This window comes from Molossus molossus, unplaced genomic scaffold (genome assembly GCF_014108415.1).
Source record: "Molossus molossus isolate mMolMol1 unplaced genomic scaffold, mMolMol1.p scaffold_m16_p_10, whole genome shotgun sequence".
Taxonomy (NCBI): domain Eukaryota; kingdom Metazoa; phylum Chordata; class Mammalia; order Chiroptera; family Molossidae; genus Molossus; species Molossus molossus.
This window is the reverse complement of record NW_023425345.1, coordinates 22869756-22883857: the sequence shown is the minus strand read 5'-3', so window position 1 is coordinate 22883857 and position 14102 is coordinate 22869756. Positions and strand designations below refer to the sequence as shown.

The 14102-nt window shown below is 37.2% G+C and overlaps 1 protein-coding gene across 1 annotated transcript in view; it reads left to right on the top strand.

Moving 5' to 3' along the window:
- Window positions 1-14102, top strand: part of LOC118623323 (pregnancy zone protein-like) — a 62756-nt gene that overhangs the window by 30394 nt on the left and 18260 nt on the right. The window contains 18 exon segments of the mRNA XM_036250836.1: window positions 1183-1186; window positions 2622-2796; window positions 3453-3681; window positions 4189-4315; window positions 4482-4603; window positions 4792-4843; window positions 6293-6376; window positions 6912-7088; window positions 7370-7457; window positions 8078-8234; window positions 8866-8940; window positions 9234-9411; window positions 9841-10064; window positions 10963-11181; window positions 11353-11483; window positions 11835-11925; window positions 12503-12571; window positions 12926-13028. Of these exon segments, the coding sequence (XP_036106729.1) occupies window positions 1183-1186; window positions 2622-2796; window positions 3453-3681; window positions 4189-4315; window positions 4482-4603; window positions 4792-4843; window positions 6293-6376; window positions 6912-7088; window positions 7370-7457; window positions 8078-8234; window positions 8866-8940; window positions 9234-9411; window positions 9841-10064; window positions 10963-11181; window positions 11353-11483; window positions 11835-11925; window positions 12503-12571; window positions 12926-13028 (2305 nt within the window).

Genomic DNA, 14102 nt, shown 5'->3' with positions numbered 1-14102 from the left:
ATATTCTTTTATGAAAATCAAAGTGATTTTTATATATTGAACGAGATAGAATAATGCATCTTTTGACAGATATCCTATTAATCTCTTGGTGTGTTTCAAGTATACCTGGAAATGAGGAAAATTTTTAAAGATTCCAACACTGAGAATTCTTTTCTCTAGCTATCAGATCTAGAAAATTTTCTCTCTGCATGCTTGGATGTCTACTAATACTACTTTCTAATAAGAAATGTGGTGGTATAAAGTGATTTTTTAATAAAATAAACACATATTTTTAAAAAGTAAAAATTATTGCCATGGCCAGTTTGGCTCAGCAGTTAGAGCGTCAGCCAGCAGACCAATGAGTTGCAAATTGAATTCCGGTCAAGGGCACATACCTCGGTTGCTGTTCATCCCAGCCCTGGTTGGGTCATAGGGGAGGCAACCAGTCGAGGTGTCTCTCTCACATCGATGTTTCTCTCTCTTCCTCTCTCTCCCTCCCTCCCACTCTAGCTGATGATAAATGGAAAAATATCCTCAGGTGAGGATTAAAAAAAAATAGTAGGAGTTATTTACCTGGGAAGACAAGGAATAAAGTTCTAGTTGAAAACAGAAAAGTGAATGAAAATATTCAACAGAAAGAAAATTCTCTATAGTGAAAAACAACACTGTGCTGAGAGCATATCCCTCTCTGGTATGATGTATGTGACCTTAAAATGTGAAGACTCTCTAGGAATATATCCTAAGAAGCCTGAAACACCAATCAGAAAGAATATATGCACCCCTGTGTTCATAGCAGCACTATTTACAATAACTAAGATCTAGAAACAACCCAAGTGTCCATCAGTAGATGGATGAGTGAATGGTACATTTGAAAAAAGCTGTGGTACATTTACACAATAGAATACTATGCAGCTGTAAGATCTCTTACCCTTTGAGACAATATAAATGGACCTGGAGAGTATTTGATGAGCAAAATAAGCCAGTCAGAGAAAGACAAGTACCACATGATCTCACTTATTTATGAAACATCATGAACAAAATAATCTGTTGATAAAAATAGATCCAGAGACATGGAAATAGGGAACAGACTGGCAAACCTCAGAGGGCTGGGGAGTGACAGGGGTAGAAAGAGATAAACCAAAGAACTTATATGCATATGTGCATAACCAATGGACAGAGACAGTAGTTTGGGGAAAGCAGGAGGGGGGTGGGAGCAGAGAGGAGGGAGTCAATGGGGAAGAAAAGGAAGGACATCTGTAATACTTTCAACAATATAGATTTAAAAAGTAAAAAAAATAAAATGTGAAGACTCACTTAACCTCTTGGAAGCTCAATTTCTTCATATCTAATGTCAGAATTACAACACCAAAGTCACTGAGGTGTTAGCATAAAATGAAATAATATAATTATGATTCCATGTAATAGCATGTTCTTTGTTAAGAAAAACTTAAAAAACTATTACTTTATTTTGATATCACTTTTAAAATAAACTATATAATTTTTTCTAATTCTAAAATAAAAATATGCTGATGAAATGATCCAGCAAACCTAAAATCAAAGTACCATCATTATATTCTTACCCCAGATATTCTGCAATACTCTATACAAATTTTGCATTTGATATTTGTCATCTATTTATTCTTTCAGTTTCAGTTACACCACCTTAGTCCTGTCCATTGTTATTCATAACCACATTATTACTTAAAAACCACACTAATTTACCTTCCTTGCCTCCAGTCTTTCTCCACATTAATCTGTCCCATCTACAGTGAAAAGTATATCACCCTTAAACACTGCTTTTTTCATGTCATTTATTTCTCATAGTCACTATGCATCTTCTGATCTCTGGAGTAAGTTTTTTTAATTAAACTTCTTCCTTAATAGATCTAATTTTTTTGTCTTAGTCTTCATGGTATTTTATTACATAATTACACCTACTATTTACTCAGCTTTGTTAAACACACTCCCAAAATAGACATTCTGCTCCAGAGAGGTAAGTTTTTGGGAGCACCCCTTTCAATTTCTGTGTGTACTCTCAGATCACCATTCCCTTGAAATGCCTTCTCCATTCTCCTGTTTCTCATCCTTCAATGATCATCTTAAAGTCTACTTTGGAAAAGTCTTTTCTGGACAATCTAAAGCTTATTTTCTGTCCTTTATTGAGTGTCTGTTGTCTATAGCACACACATCTATAATAGGATGTACTACATCCTATTTTTTAGGTCTCCATATCTCATGTTCTGTTAAATAAAAAATAATTCTTAAAATCCTCTTGCGATAGCTACTATCTATTTCTCTAGTTTGAGTCTCACTGAAAATGGAGAACACATGATCATCACATCAATATAAAAGCAATATTTGACATATTAAATTACTCTTTATTCTTCTCTCTACCAGTTGAATAATCAGCTGAAGGAGAGCTACATTTATTTTTGTTTTTAGAGAAAAGTACATTTACCTCTAGACTGAATAAGTAATAGGATTAGCCTTCCTATATAAATAACAAGATGGTAGGTTAAATTGTTTCAATAATAAACATTCCCTGAGCAACTGGCCTTATTCTAATAGATAAGTAAGGCAACTAGAAAAAATTAATGATAACAATGAGTTTTACATTGGGCCCTGAATGTTTCCTTTCATAGGGGTTGTACCAGGTGGATTTGCAGGGGTTCCAGGAAGTGCATTTGCAGGGGTTCCACCAGTCTTACCTGTAGGAGCTGCTGGTATCAGTCAGCCAATGATGATCACAGAAGTTGTAAAAGAGACAGTCCGGAATTACTTCCCTGAGACCTGGATCTGGGACTTGGTGCCACTCTCGTAAGTTACCTGTTGCATGGATTTTAGTTTAGGTGAAGATTTGAATTCTCCTTTGTGATTCTGCTGTTATCCTCTGTGTCTGATCCTTTCATTTCTTCTACACTCCTTTCTGGCAAATATGTAGGTTCCTTGTTCATTTACCTGATGGTGAAATAATGCAATTTTTTTTTCTAATTTGGTCTTGCGGTATCTAAAATAATAGAAAGCAGGAAGCTTAGTCTTGCCCTTAAAAAGAAAAATGCCCTGGCCGGTTTGGCTCAGCAGTTAGAGTGTCGGCCTGCGGTCCAGAGAGACCCGGGTTCAGTTCCTGCTAAGAACGTACCTCAGTTGCAGTTTGTCCCCGGCCTTGGTTGGGTCATGTGGGTGGCAGCCACTCAATGTGTCCCTTTCAAGTTGATGTTTCTCTCTCTCCCCCCTCCCCCCCCCCCATCTGAACAAATATGAAAAAAATGTCCTTGGGTGAGGATTAAAAAAAAAAAAGAAAGAAAAGAAAAACTTTCAGAGACTTCATTTACAGTGACCAACCTTATATAAAGTTTAATGTTTGCCACACTAGGTTACTGAGTTGTCATGCTTTAAGATCAGTTATGGTCCATACCAAAAAAAAAGGGCAGAGGGTTATTTATTCACTTTCCTCCTCTTTTTCTGTTTATTAGTTTATCAGGTAGCAGTGAGTTGGCAATAAAGGTCCCTGACACCATCACGGAGTGGAAGGCCAGTGCACTCTGCTTGTCTGGAACAACAGGGCTTGGCCTCTCCCCCATCATGTCTCTTCGAGTCTTCCAGCCCTTCTTCCTAGAGCTCACCCTCCCCTACTCCGTGGTGCGAGGAGAAGCCTTTACACTCAAAGCCACTGTGTTCAACTACTTGTCCCACTGCATTCGGGTAAGGTCACTTCTCTAGAGGTGAGCAAAGGTCGAAGAAAGGAGCACAGTCACCATTCACTACCTAGGTCTCCTAGGCAATCTCCCTGTAAATCATAACTGAGTATGATATAACTTAATTTTGGAAGGGAATAATTACTTAGAGCAAAACTATCTGACATGTCCAAGGTGGTATGGTTATGTTCATCTGTGGTTCTATATTATCTGTGTATTCCTAATTTCAAATATAATTCCCACCTGATTACTTCATTTTTTCACTCTGACCGAGAAAAATATCTCTTCCTTGTGTTGGCACAAGCCTAAATCCTGGGCATGTGTTCTAATTCTTGTCAGTTTTTCAATTCTCTTATTGCAAACCTCTAAACAACCAAGTATCTGACAGGATTCACTCTGAACAATTCCTTACTGCCTATTGATTAGTGTGCCTGGTCCCTTTGAGTTTCAGTTTCCTATTTCTGACCCTCCGCCTGTGTTCTTTCTCAAACCTGTGGGTGTGTATGGTGGACAGGTCAGTGTGGAGCTGGAGGACTCTCCTGCCTTCTTGGCTGTCCCAGTAAAGCAGAATAAAGAATCTCACTGTGTCTGTGAAAATGGGCGGAAAACTGTGTCCTGGGCTGTGACCCTCAAGTCACTGGGTGAGTAGTAATGATTTGCTTTTCTCTCTGACCTAAATATGTTTATTTTTTTCCTCTAACAATGATCGTTTGAAAGAAAACCATTATGTATATTGGGGAAATTCAAAAAGAAAAAACATTCAATATAGAATTGCTGTGTTAACTCCTTAAGAATCTTATTCCTCAGGAAAGGTGAATTTCACAGCTACTGCGGAAGCCCTGCAGTCTCAGGAATTGTGCAACAATGAGGTGCCTCGAGTCCCAATGCTTAAACAGAAAGATACGATAGTCAAGCCCTTACTAGTTGAGGTATGTAAGTATAATTTCTCAGAGGCCTTATTATATAAAAAAGCATTATCTAATATGTATATGGGACATTTAATCCCCCCAAATATGGATATATTCACAATTCAATTTTTTACTAACATTTTCTCCTGTACTTAAGAGTGACTGATTTTGTGTCACTTCATTTCTTGATTCTTTTTTTCAATATAAAGCCTGAAGGAATAGAAAAGGAGGAAACTTTCAACACACTTCTCTGTGCAGTAGGTAAGTGTCAAAAATAGACAAAATATTCATATTCTGCCACTTTGCCAAATTATGTGGTTATAAAATGCCCTTTGGGGCATGTTGTCCTAAGGAGGAAATGTTGTATGCTTTTCCATGTACAAATCTAAGGATATTTGATAAAGAACAACCTTTTCTAGATGAAGACACAGAGAAGTTAAAAGATCTTGGCTAATAATAAGGGCAAAAGCTGATGAGTGTGGGAAAGGATCCCTTCCAATACAGAATTGCTTCCCAAACTTCTCTCTAAACTATTTTCAAAAATACTGAAATATCTGTGTATTAGTACATTTATTATTCAACTGGTAGTTTTAATGTACTCATATTTTTTATTTAAACAATAATTTTAAGAAGAAATTTAGGTTTAATCTGCTCTTGGAGCACATCCGGCATGCTCTAATTTCTGGAGTCTTTGCACTTTTTGTTCCTTTTTCCTAGAAGTCTCTTCCCCAGATATCTATAAATCTTACTCCCTGACTTACTGAAAGTCTCAAGTCACCTATGATTTTTTACCAAAGAGCTTTGTAGTAGGGAGCCCTCTCCCCACACCCTGCACTTCCTGATTTGCCTTTTCTTATTAGCTCACCTATGTAAACACTTCCTCTGCTTTAATTTTCTCTATAAAACTTAACATCTATTATTCTAAACATTGATTTGTTATCTTATTACTCTCATTAAAATGAAAATTCCGGGAAGTCAGGACATTTGTTTTAAAAATTGCTATATCACTGTCTGGCTGGTGTGGCTCAGTGGTTAAGTGCCTACCCATGCACCAAGGGGTCGCTGGTTCAATTCCTGGTCAGGGCACATGCCCAGGTTGTGGGCCCGATCCCTAATTGGGGGCATGCAGGAAGCAGCCACTCGATGTTCTCTCTCATCGATGTTTCTGTCTCGCTCTCTCCCTTTCCCTTCCTCTCTCTCTAAAATCAATTAAAAACAATTTTTTTTAATTGCTATATCATTGCACTTAAAATATAACCTATACATAGCACACACTTTATACATATTTAGGGACTAAATGTGATCTTTAAAAAAACTAACAATATTGGAAATTAACATAAACAATGACGAGAAGAAAATAAGTGTGCCATAAAGTATACACATAGGAAATCCATAGAAATTTAGTGCAAATATATATATATATATATATATATATATATATATATACACACACACACACATATGTATATATATGATTAATAGGAATTTAGTACATATATATATGATTAATAGGAGCTACACTATGATATGAATCATGGCTTTAGGAGAAACATGGATTGCATCAAAGAAATTATATAAAAACCAAGAGAAATGATAGGTTGGATCTTGATTGTATAGAGAAAAAATATTCAAACAAAAATAGAACATTTCTCTCGTGTTTGTTTTTTTCCCTCCCTTATATATGTATATATATTTGTCTTCTTTCATTAGAAACTGGAGTACCTGAAAAGCTGTCACTGAAAGTTCCTTCAAATGTGGTTGAAGGATCTGCCAGAGCAACATATTCGGTCTTGGGTAAGTCTCCCAGCCCAAAGGAAGCAGCTGTCTATCTCACCATCCAAGGTTAATGAGATCACTGACTCAAGTCACTGAATTGAGAGAAAGAACACTAAGCTAAAGATTGCACTGTGTATTCATCAGAAAAGGGGTTGAATAGATGTTGTAACATATATCTTGATATACTCTAAAAAGTAAGAAGGGTCACCTCTCTGTGTCTTCATATTCAAAGACTTGAGTATGTGGTAATGCTTCCCCATATATTTGAATATAGTTGGTTTTTACCAGACATGTCACTCATCAAAAAAGATGTATCCTGCCAATCAGTTTTGTTTGTTTGTTTGTTTGTTTGTTTGTTTTAATCCTTGAACCATCTACTTTATTTTTCCTACTTTTCTCTTTTCTTTCTGTTTTGTATTTATTTGCCTCCTATGCTTTCTTGTCCTCCCTTCTATAAGTAAGTTGACCTCTCAGTTAGCTGGTGTCTATCTTACTATTCCAACACAAACTAACTCTGAGTTCCTCTGATTTTTCTATACCTTTTATTCCCCAGGTGATATACTAGGATCTGCAATGAAAAACCTTCAGAATCTTCTCCAGATGCCCTATGGTTGTGGAGAGCAGAATATGATTCTTTTTGTCCCTAACATCTATGTTTTGAACTATCTGAGTGAGACACGACAGCTGACAGAGAATATCAAGTCTAAAGCCATCAGCCACCTCATCAGTGGTAAGAGATTACCCAAAAGGAGAAATGTTAACTGAATCCCTAAATATCTCCTTCTGTGAATGCATATCAGTATCCCTTTGGTTAAGATTTTATAATTACTGTTGTGATGATATCCAATAAAATGACCCAATCAGAAAATTCAATGGTATGACCAAGTCTTGGAGATATCTTAATAAAATAGCAGTGTCCCTATGACTCCTCAACAGGTATTAAGAAAAAAAACTGTTTAATAATCCAATGTATCTGCTCTTTCATAAATCTATGAAAAATTTCTTCTTCAGGGTACCAAAGACAGTTGAATTATAAGCATAACGATGGTTCATACAGCACCTTTGGGGATCGTGGAGGTACAAGTCAAGGAAACACTTGGTAAGATAATGATGTCCATATGCTCTTTGTAGATCCATATTTCAGAATTATGAAAATAGTTATTCTCTGATTGAAGTTCTTTTATGGAAATTTGTTATCCTTTAAAAATCCGTATGGGTGATCTCACCATTCATCTATGAAAGCTCACCTGCTCTGATAGCACAGTAGATAGCAGTAAAATAAGGATCCCATAAAATGGAAATATAAGGCAGAAAGTGTCCTAATGTGAAACGATCAAGAAAGAAGCTTCTACATTATACAATAAGAAAGGGGAGCCTAGAAAAGACAGAAGGAGATTGTGCTGTAATAAAATCATTCAGAAAATGGAAGTTTTGGTGGTAGGAAGGCCTGGAAGTTCCAACAAATACTTCATGAGATTAAAAAAAAAGGAAAAGTATCAACTCTGGAGAAACCAATAAAATTGACAGATTTACAAAAGAGACTCAGATACTTGTTGGACAAACAAGAGAATATTCAGTATTCTAGTATCATTTCCCCTACTGAATTATGAAAATCATAACTTCATATAATTTCCTTCACTGAATTATGCAAATTAGTGTCTTGAGGCAGTGCACAAAGTGAGCTTGTCCTCATGACTGAGTTTCTTCTTTGCTGGACAGGCTCACTGCATTTGTGCTTAAGTCCTTTTCTCAAGCCCGGTCATACATCTTTGTGGAGGACTCACACATCACCAGTTCCTTCCTCTGGCTCTCACAGAGGCAAAAGAGAAATGGCTGTTTCCTACGCTCTGGATCACTGTTAAACAATGCGATTAAGGTAATACATTTAACATTGTTCCGGTTCCTAAAACTGGTGATATATCAGAGCAATGATCCTTCTATTGATTCCTCAAGTTCTGGTGACATAGTTTTGAGGGAGGATGGTAGACTTTAAAGCTTCTGAAATCTAGCAATTAACAATTTTTTTTATTGAATAAAAATAGTGTGCAAAAATATCCCAATACCTGGCCAGTGTGGCTCAGTGGTTGAGCATCGACCCATGCAACACGAGGTCGCTGGTTCGATTACCAGTCAGGGCACATGCCCAGGTTGTGGACCAAATCCCCAGTGGGGGCATACAAGAGGCAGCCAGTCAATGTTCTCTCCCAACGATATTTCTCTCTCTCTCTCTCTCTCTCTCTCTCTCTCTCTCTCTCTCTCTCTCTCTCTCTCTCTCTCTCTCAAATCAATAAAGAAAAAAATACCCCAATGTATTATTAAAAGCGAGGGAAATGGATTTGGGACAGATTCAAGAATTTTACGGTGGAGGAAGAAGGAAAAAAATCACTAACAACACTCTCAAGAAAATATGTTTTTTACTGAAGATGCCCAAGGATAAATGTCAAGTTAGCTGCCTCTGGCTGATGAATATTGGAGTGTTTAAGCATCTCTGCCTCTGATCCTTACAGGGTGGAGTAGATGATGAGGTGACGCTCTCTGCCTACATCACCATTGCTCTGCTGGAGATGCGACTGCCTGTCACTGTATGTACCAGCACATCCCCAGTACATACCTCTCACAAGTGTAAGAAAAAAAAAAAAATCATGAAACTCTCAATCTTTGAGGAAACGAGTTGTAGTTTTTGTATTATTTAATTTTGGTATATTTCACAGGAACACAAAGGACTACATCTTTTTGGAAGCTGCAGAGGAAATTATTTTCTGGTTCTAGCTGTGAGGTTGCACAGGCACATTGGGCTTCTAATCAGGAGTTAGACTGGGGACAGTTCATTAGCCTGGTTCTGCTATCTTACAATGTCTTTTCATCTTCTTTATAGCACCCAATTGTCCACAGTGCTCTAGTCTGCCTGGAATGGGCATGGGCATCCATTTCAGAAGCCCAAGAAAGTCTTGTCTATACCAAGGCATTATTGGCCTATGCCTTTGCCCTAGCAGGAAATCAGGCCAAGCGAAGAGAACTGCTTCAATCACTGGACAAAGAGGCTGTGAAAGAAGGTAAGAACTACTACTACAAAATTTACTTCCCAAAATCACCAGTGATGACAAGAAGGGAGAGGACCTATTGAACTCACAACTATCATGCCATATTATATTATATATTTATTATATTAATAATAAGAATAATTATCATTGATCAAAAAATTCTCCTGGTAACATGAATCATTTTACCAATTTACACTGTACTGACTCTATGCAACCCAACTGCTAATATCATTCAAGTATGTAATAAACAGAAAGACACAATAGGATTTGCTGAAACCTTAATTTACTCTCTTGGCAAAGATTTGCTGGATTGGTGATTACTTAATATTTTTACTTCATTTACATCAATTCATGTCAATGAGTTCTAATTATAATGATGTCATAAATTAGGTTTTGAAACCATTCTCTAAGCTTATGATTGTGTCTTCTTCCATGTCAAAGAGGACTCAATCCATTGGGAACGTCCTGGGAAACTTCAAGAAGTTAAAGCATTCTCTTATCAACCCCGGGCTCCTTCTGCTGAAGTGGAGATGACATCCTACTTGCTCCTTGCCTATCTTACCGCCTACCCTACCCCATCTTCAGAAGATCTGTCTAAAGCCTCACGTATTGTGAAATGGATCACCAAGCAACAAAACCCCAATGGGGGCTTCTCTTCCACTCAGGTCTGTGGAGAGATTCTAGAAGGGGAAACCAAATACATGAATACATATGTTGACACAACCATATTCTAAGAGTTGAATAATTGAGTAGTGTTTCTAATTCATACTTTCTTCATTTCTCCATCATCACAAAGGTTCCAGCCACATTATTTTATATATGGATTATTGCTCTGTCCTCTATACAGTCCTGTATCTTTGCTCCTTAGTGATTCTCAACTGTAAAGTACACTAATCTTCCTAAAGCAGTGTTTTCATAAGATTACTATCCTGTTAACATAGTTTTCATCCAAAGACTAAAATTATGTAATATTTTACCCAAAATATTTCCTCTCCCCAGTAAACATGAATATTTCTGTCTAATTAGGCTAATCCTTTCACTCCTTCTGAAATCGGCTCTCTCCCTTTTCTGTGTCTTTGTTTAAAACATTTCCCACACCTGACACTCCCTAATGTCTCTATTCTGTCTATAGAAACTTTTCTCATTATTCAAAAATGATATTTCTCACCTTCTGTTACTATTTTAGCTCCAATTTCTTTAACCTTCTCTAAAGTTTTACAATAAATATTATTATATAAATGTATAAATTTTTGCCCAGCCACTGTGACTCAGTGGTTGAGCACCGACCCATGAAGCAAGAGGTCGCTGGTTCAGTTCCCAGTCAGGGCACATGCCCAGGTTGTGGGCCCAATCCCCAGTGGGAGGCATGCAAGAGGTGACCAATTGATATTCTCCCCCACCAATGTTTCTCTCTCTCTCTCTCTCCCTCCCTCCCTCTCTAAAATAAAGAAAAAAATTTTTTAATTTATAAAATTGTTAAATAGCCACTGCTTTGTGTCAAATATTATTTCCTACATATATTACAAGCTACGTGAATGATGAAACTTCTTCATTTCCCCCCAGGACACAGTAGTGGCTCTTCAAGCCCTCTCCAAATATGGAGCAGCAACTTTCTCTAAAAGGGAGAAAGCAGCCATAGTCACTGTCAAGTCTTCAGAGACCTTCTCAGAAGAATTTCAAGTAGATGATTCCAATCGCCTATTGCTGCAAGAGGTTGCATTGCCAGAGGTTCCAGGGGAGTACAGCACAACAGTGTCAGGGTCAGGATGTGTGTATCTTCAGGTGAGACTGCCAGGATTTCGGGGGTGCTACAAATGGGGGGGAAAGTCTCAAGAATTAGATTTGAATTTCAAAATAGAAAAAAAAATGTGTATTAAGGGAAAGTATGAATCACCTAGATGAAATAGATTATTTGCATGCAAAAATAAAAGATCTTTTATTAATTTCCTTTAGACATCCCTGAGATATAACATCCTGCCCAAGAAAGAAGGGAAACTTCCCTTCACTCTGAATGTTGATACTGTCCCCAAGAACTGCGATGGAGTAGACGCCCACAGGAAATTCCAGATTCACGTCAACATTAGGTAAATCCTAAATCACTACCTGAACTTTTGTAGAATATGACAAAATTGATTTTCAAAGTCACACATAATGAAGATTAAATTCTTGCAATATTTAATGACAAGAAAATATTCTTCACTCTTACTGAAAAGTCTTAACATTGAGAATATAATGTTGCCATACCTGCAGAGTACAATTTCATAAAGATGAGTTTTCCAAACAACCATAGCAGAAGCAAATAGAATAGATGGAGAAGCTGATTGGTTGCTAGGAAAAGGGAATACTAGAAATAAATGAGAAGGAATGATTTCTATCTTGAATGAGTTCCAAAGAATTTTATTTGAATGCTTTCTCCTTGTGCCTTGACTCCATAGTTATACGGGGGAACGACCCAGCTCTAACATGGTCATTGTTGATGTAAAGATGATATCTGGCTTCATACCTGTGAAACCATCAGTGAAAAAGGTAAACCTTAAGTCCTTGCAGACAGCAGAGTCATGATAAATGTTGCCATTTATGCTTATCAACTTTCTTTTATTAATTCAGTGTTTAAGAGGTTTACTCCCTCATACTTGCTTCTCTAGAGTGTTTCCATCATTTTAATAGTGGGTATCATTTTTATATGGTACCAAGTACAAGGCATATTTCATAAATGTGATTAATAATGTTCCAGCAGGCCCTAGGGATATATGGAATGATATTGAATTATATTCCAACTATATATAAAAAGAAAAAGAGAGAATATATTATATATATGTATATGCATACAGGGTAGGGCAAAAGTAGGTTTACAGTTATGAGTGTGAAACTTGTATTATTATTTATTAATTATCGTATTATTTTCCATATGAACAACTGTAACCTATTTTTGCCCCACCCTGTATATGTAATAAATGTGAAATATTATAATATATTCTGAATAAATCAAAATTAGCAGTTTGGATATTTCTGAACAACCATTTTAGATTATAAATACCTGAAAACTACTCTCAGCCTGAAATTTCTTCATCCTTTATCTCTATTTTATCCTCCTGATCAACAGCTCCAAGAAATGCCTCAGATAAAAAGGACTGAAGTGAGCACCAACCATGTCCTGATCTACTTTGAAGAGGTAGGATTCTGTGACTCTGCTAGATCTGGAAGAACTATTAGCTTCCGACAAACCAGTATAGATTCCAAATAGTGTTTCTCACATGCACATGTGAGGGAGAAGAAAATAACTTTGTAGGGAAATGAAGCCAGACTGGTCAACAAGGCTCAATTTCTACATTTGACTAGCCATAGAATTGCCCCTTTATCTGTCACTGAGTGTGTTATAAAAGTCCCAAAATGTCTCATTCTTTCCATAGGTTTGGTTATAAATGAATAGCATAACTATGAGGTTTGATAATATCGTAGGAAGAGAGGATGATAATTAGTAACTAAGTTAATCTTCAGTTTTAAAGCAGTTTTTCTGTCTCTCCAGCTAACCAAACAAGTCCTGAGTTTCTCCTTCTCGGTTCATCAAGACATCCAAATAAAGAATTTAAAACCAGCTGCAGTAAAAATTTACGATTATTATGAGACAGGTAAGTGGGATTCAAACATGATGAACTTTGAAGAAGAAAAAAAAGACTAACCTAGTAAAGGGTCACCTTAATGAAAACAAAACTCCACAATTTGTCACTGGAAGAAAAAGTGAGTTATGGCCACCAGATAATCATGTTCATGCACCTGTCATGTGCTCCCCGAACAAGCCTTAGAACCATTCTTATAAATTGATCTTGAAACAATAAGAGGATGAGTTCCTTCTAAATTTTCCTATAAAGTTGTTTGCTCTGAACTGAATTATTCCAGGGAAATAAAGAGTAGCAATAACTTTATTTTTTTAATTTATTTATTTATTTTTGTTACAGATGTTTCTTCTTTTTCCCCCACTGATTCCCCGCTCCCCTCCCTCCCTGAAGAGTAGCAATAACTTTAAAACTACATCTCAGTACTGATATGTGATATGAGACCAAAAATTGGATCTATTTTTGACTTGTGCCTTGGCTTGTCTCACAAAATTTGAAGCTTCAGGAAATCCTTCCATTTACTCATAACTTTGAACTGAAAACTTACCAACATCACAGCATGTTAGTAGTGTTAAAACTTTGCTCCTTTTAGCCCTGGGCGGTTTGGCTCAGCGGTTAGAGTGTCGGCCTGCGGTCTGGAGAGACCCGGGTTCGGTTCCCGCTAAGGGCACGTACTTCGGTTGCAGTTTGTCCCCGGCCCTGGTCGGTCGTGTGGGTGGCAGCCACTAGATGTGTCCCTTTCACGTCGATGTTTCTCTCTCTCTCTCTCCCCCCTCCCACTCTATCTGTACAAAAATTGCAAAAATGTCCTCAGGTGAGGATAAAAAAAAAAAACTTTGCTCCTTTTAGATTAAGGGAAGGTTCAGAGAGAAAGAACTTCAGTGAGAAAAACACAGCTGTGACAAAGGGCTGTGCCATGTTCTATAAATAGAGCAGTCTTCCATCTGTGAAACCCGCCCCTCCATTCTGTATCCAAGCCCAGTTTTCTCTTATCCATGTTTCTACCACAATCCCAAGTGGCTTAGTGCAGAAGGGAGTCACTTTTTTTATTGGCTCCATGACTGTTTTTATACTTCCTTTCTTAGCTTA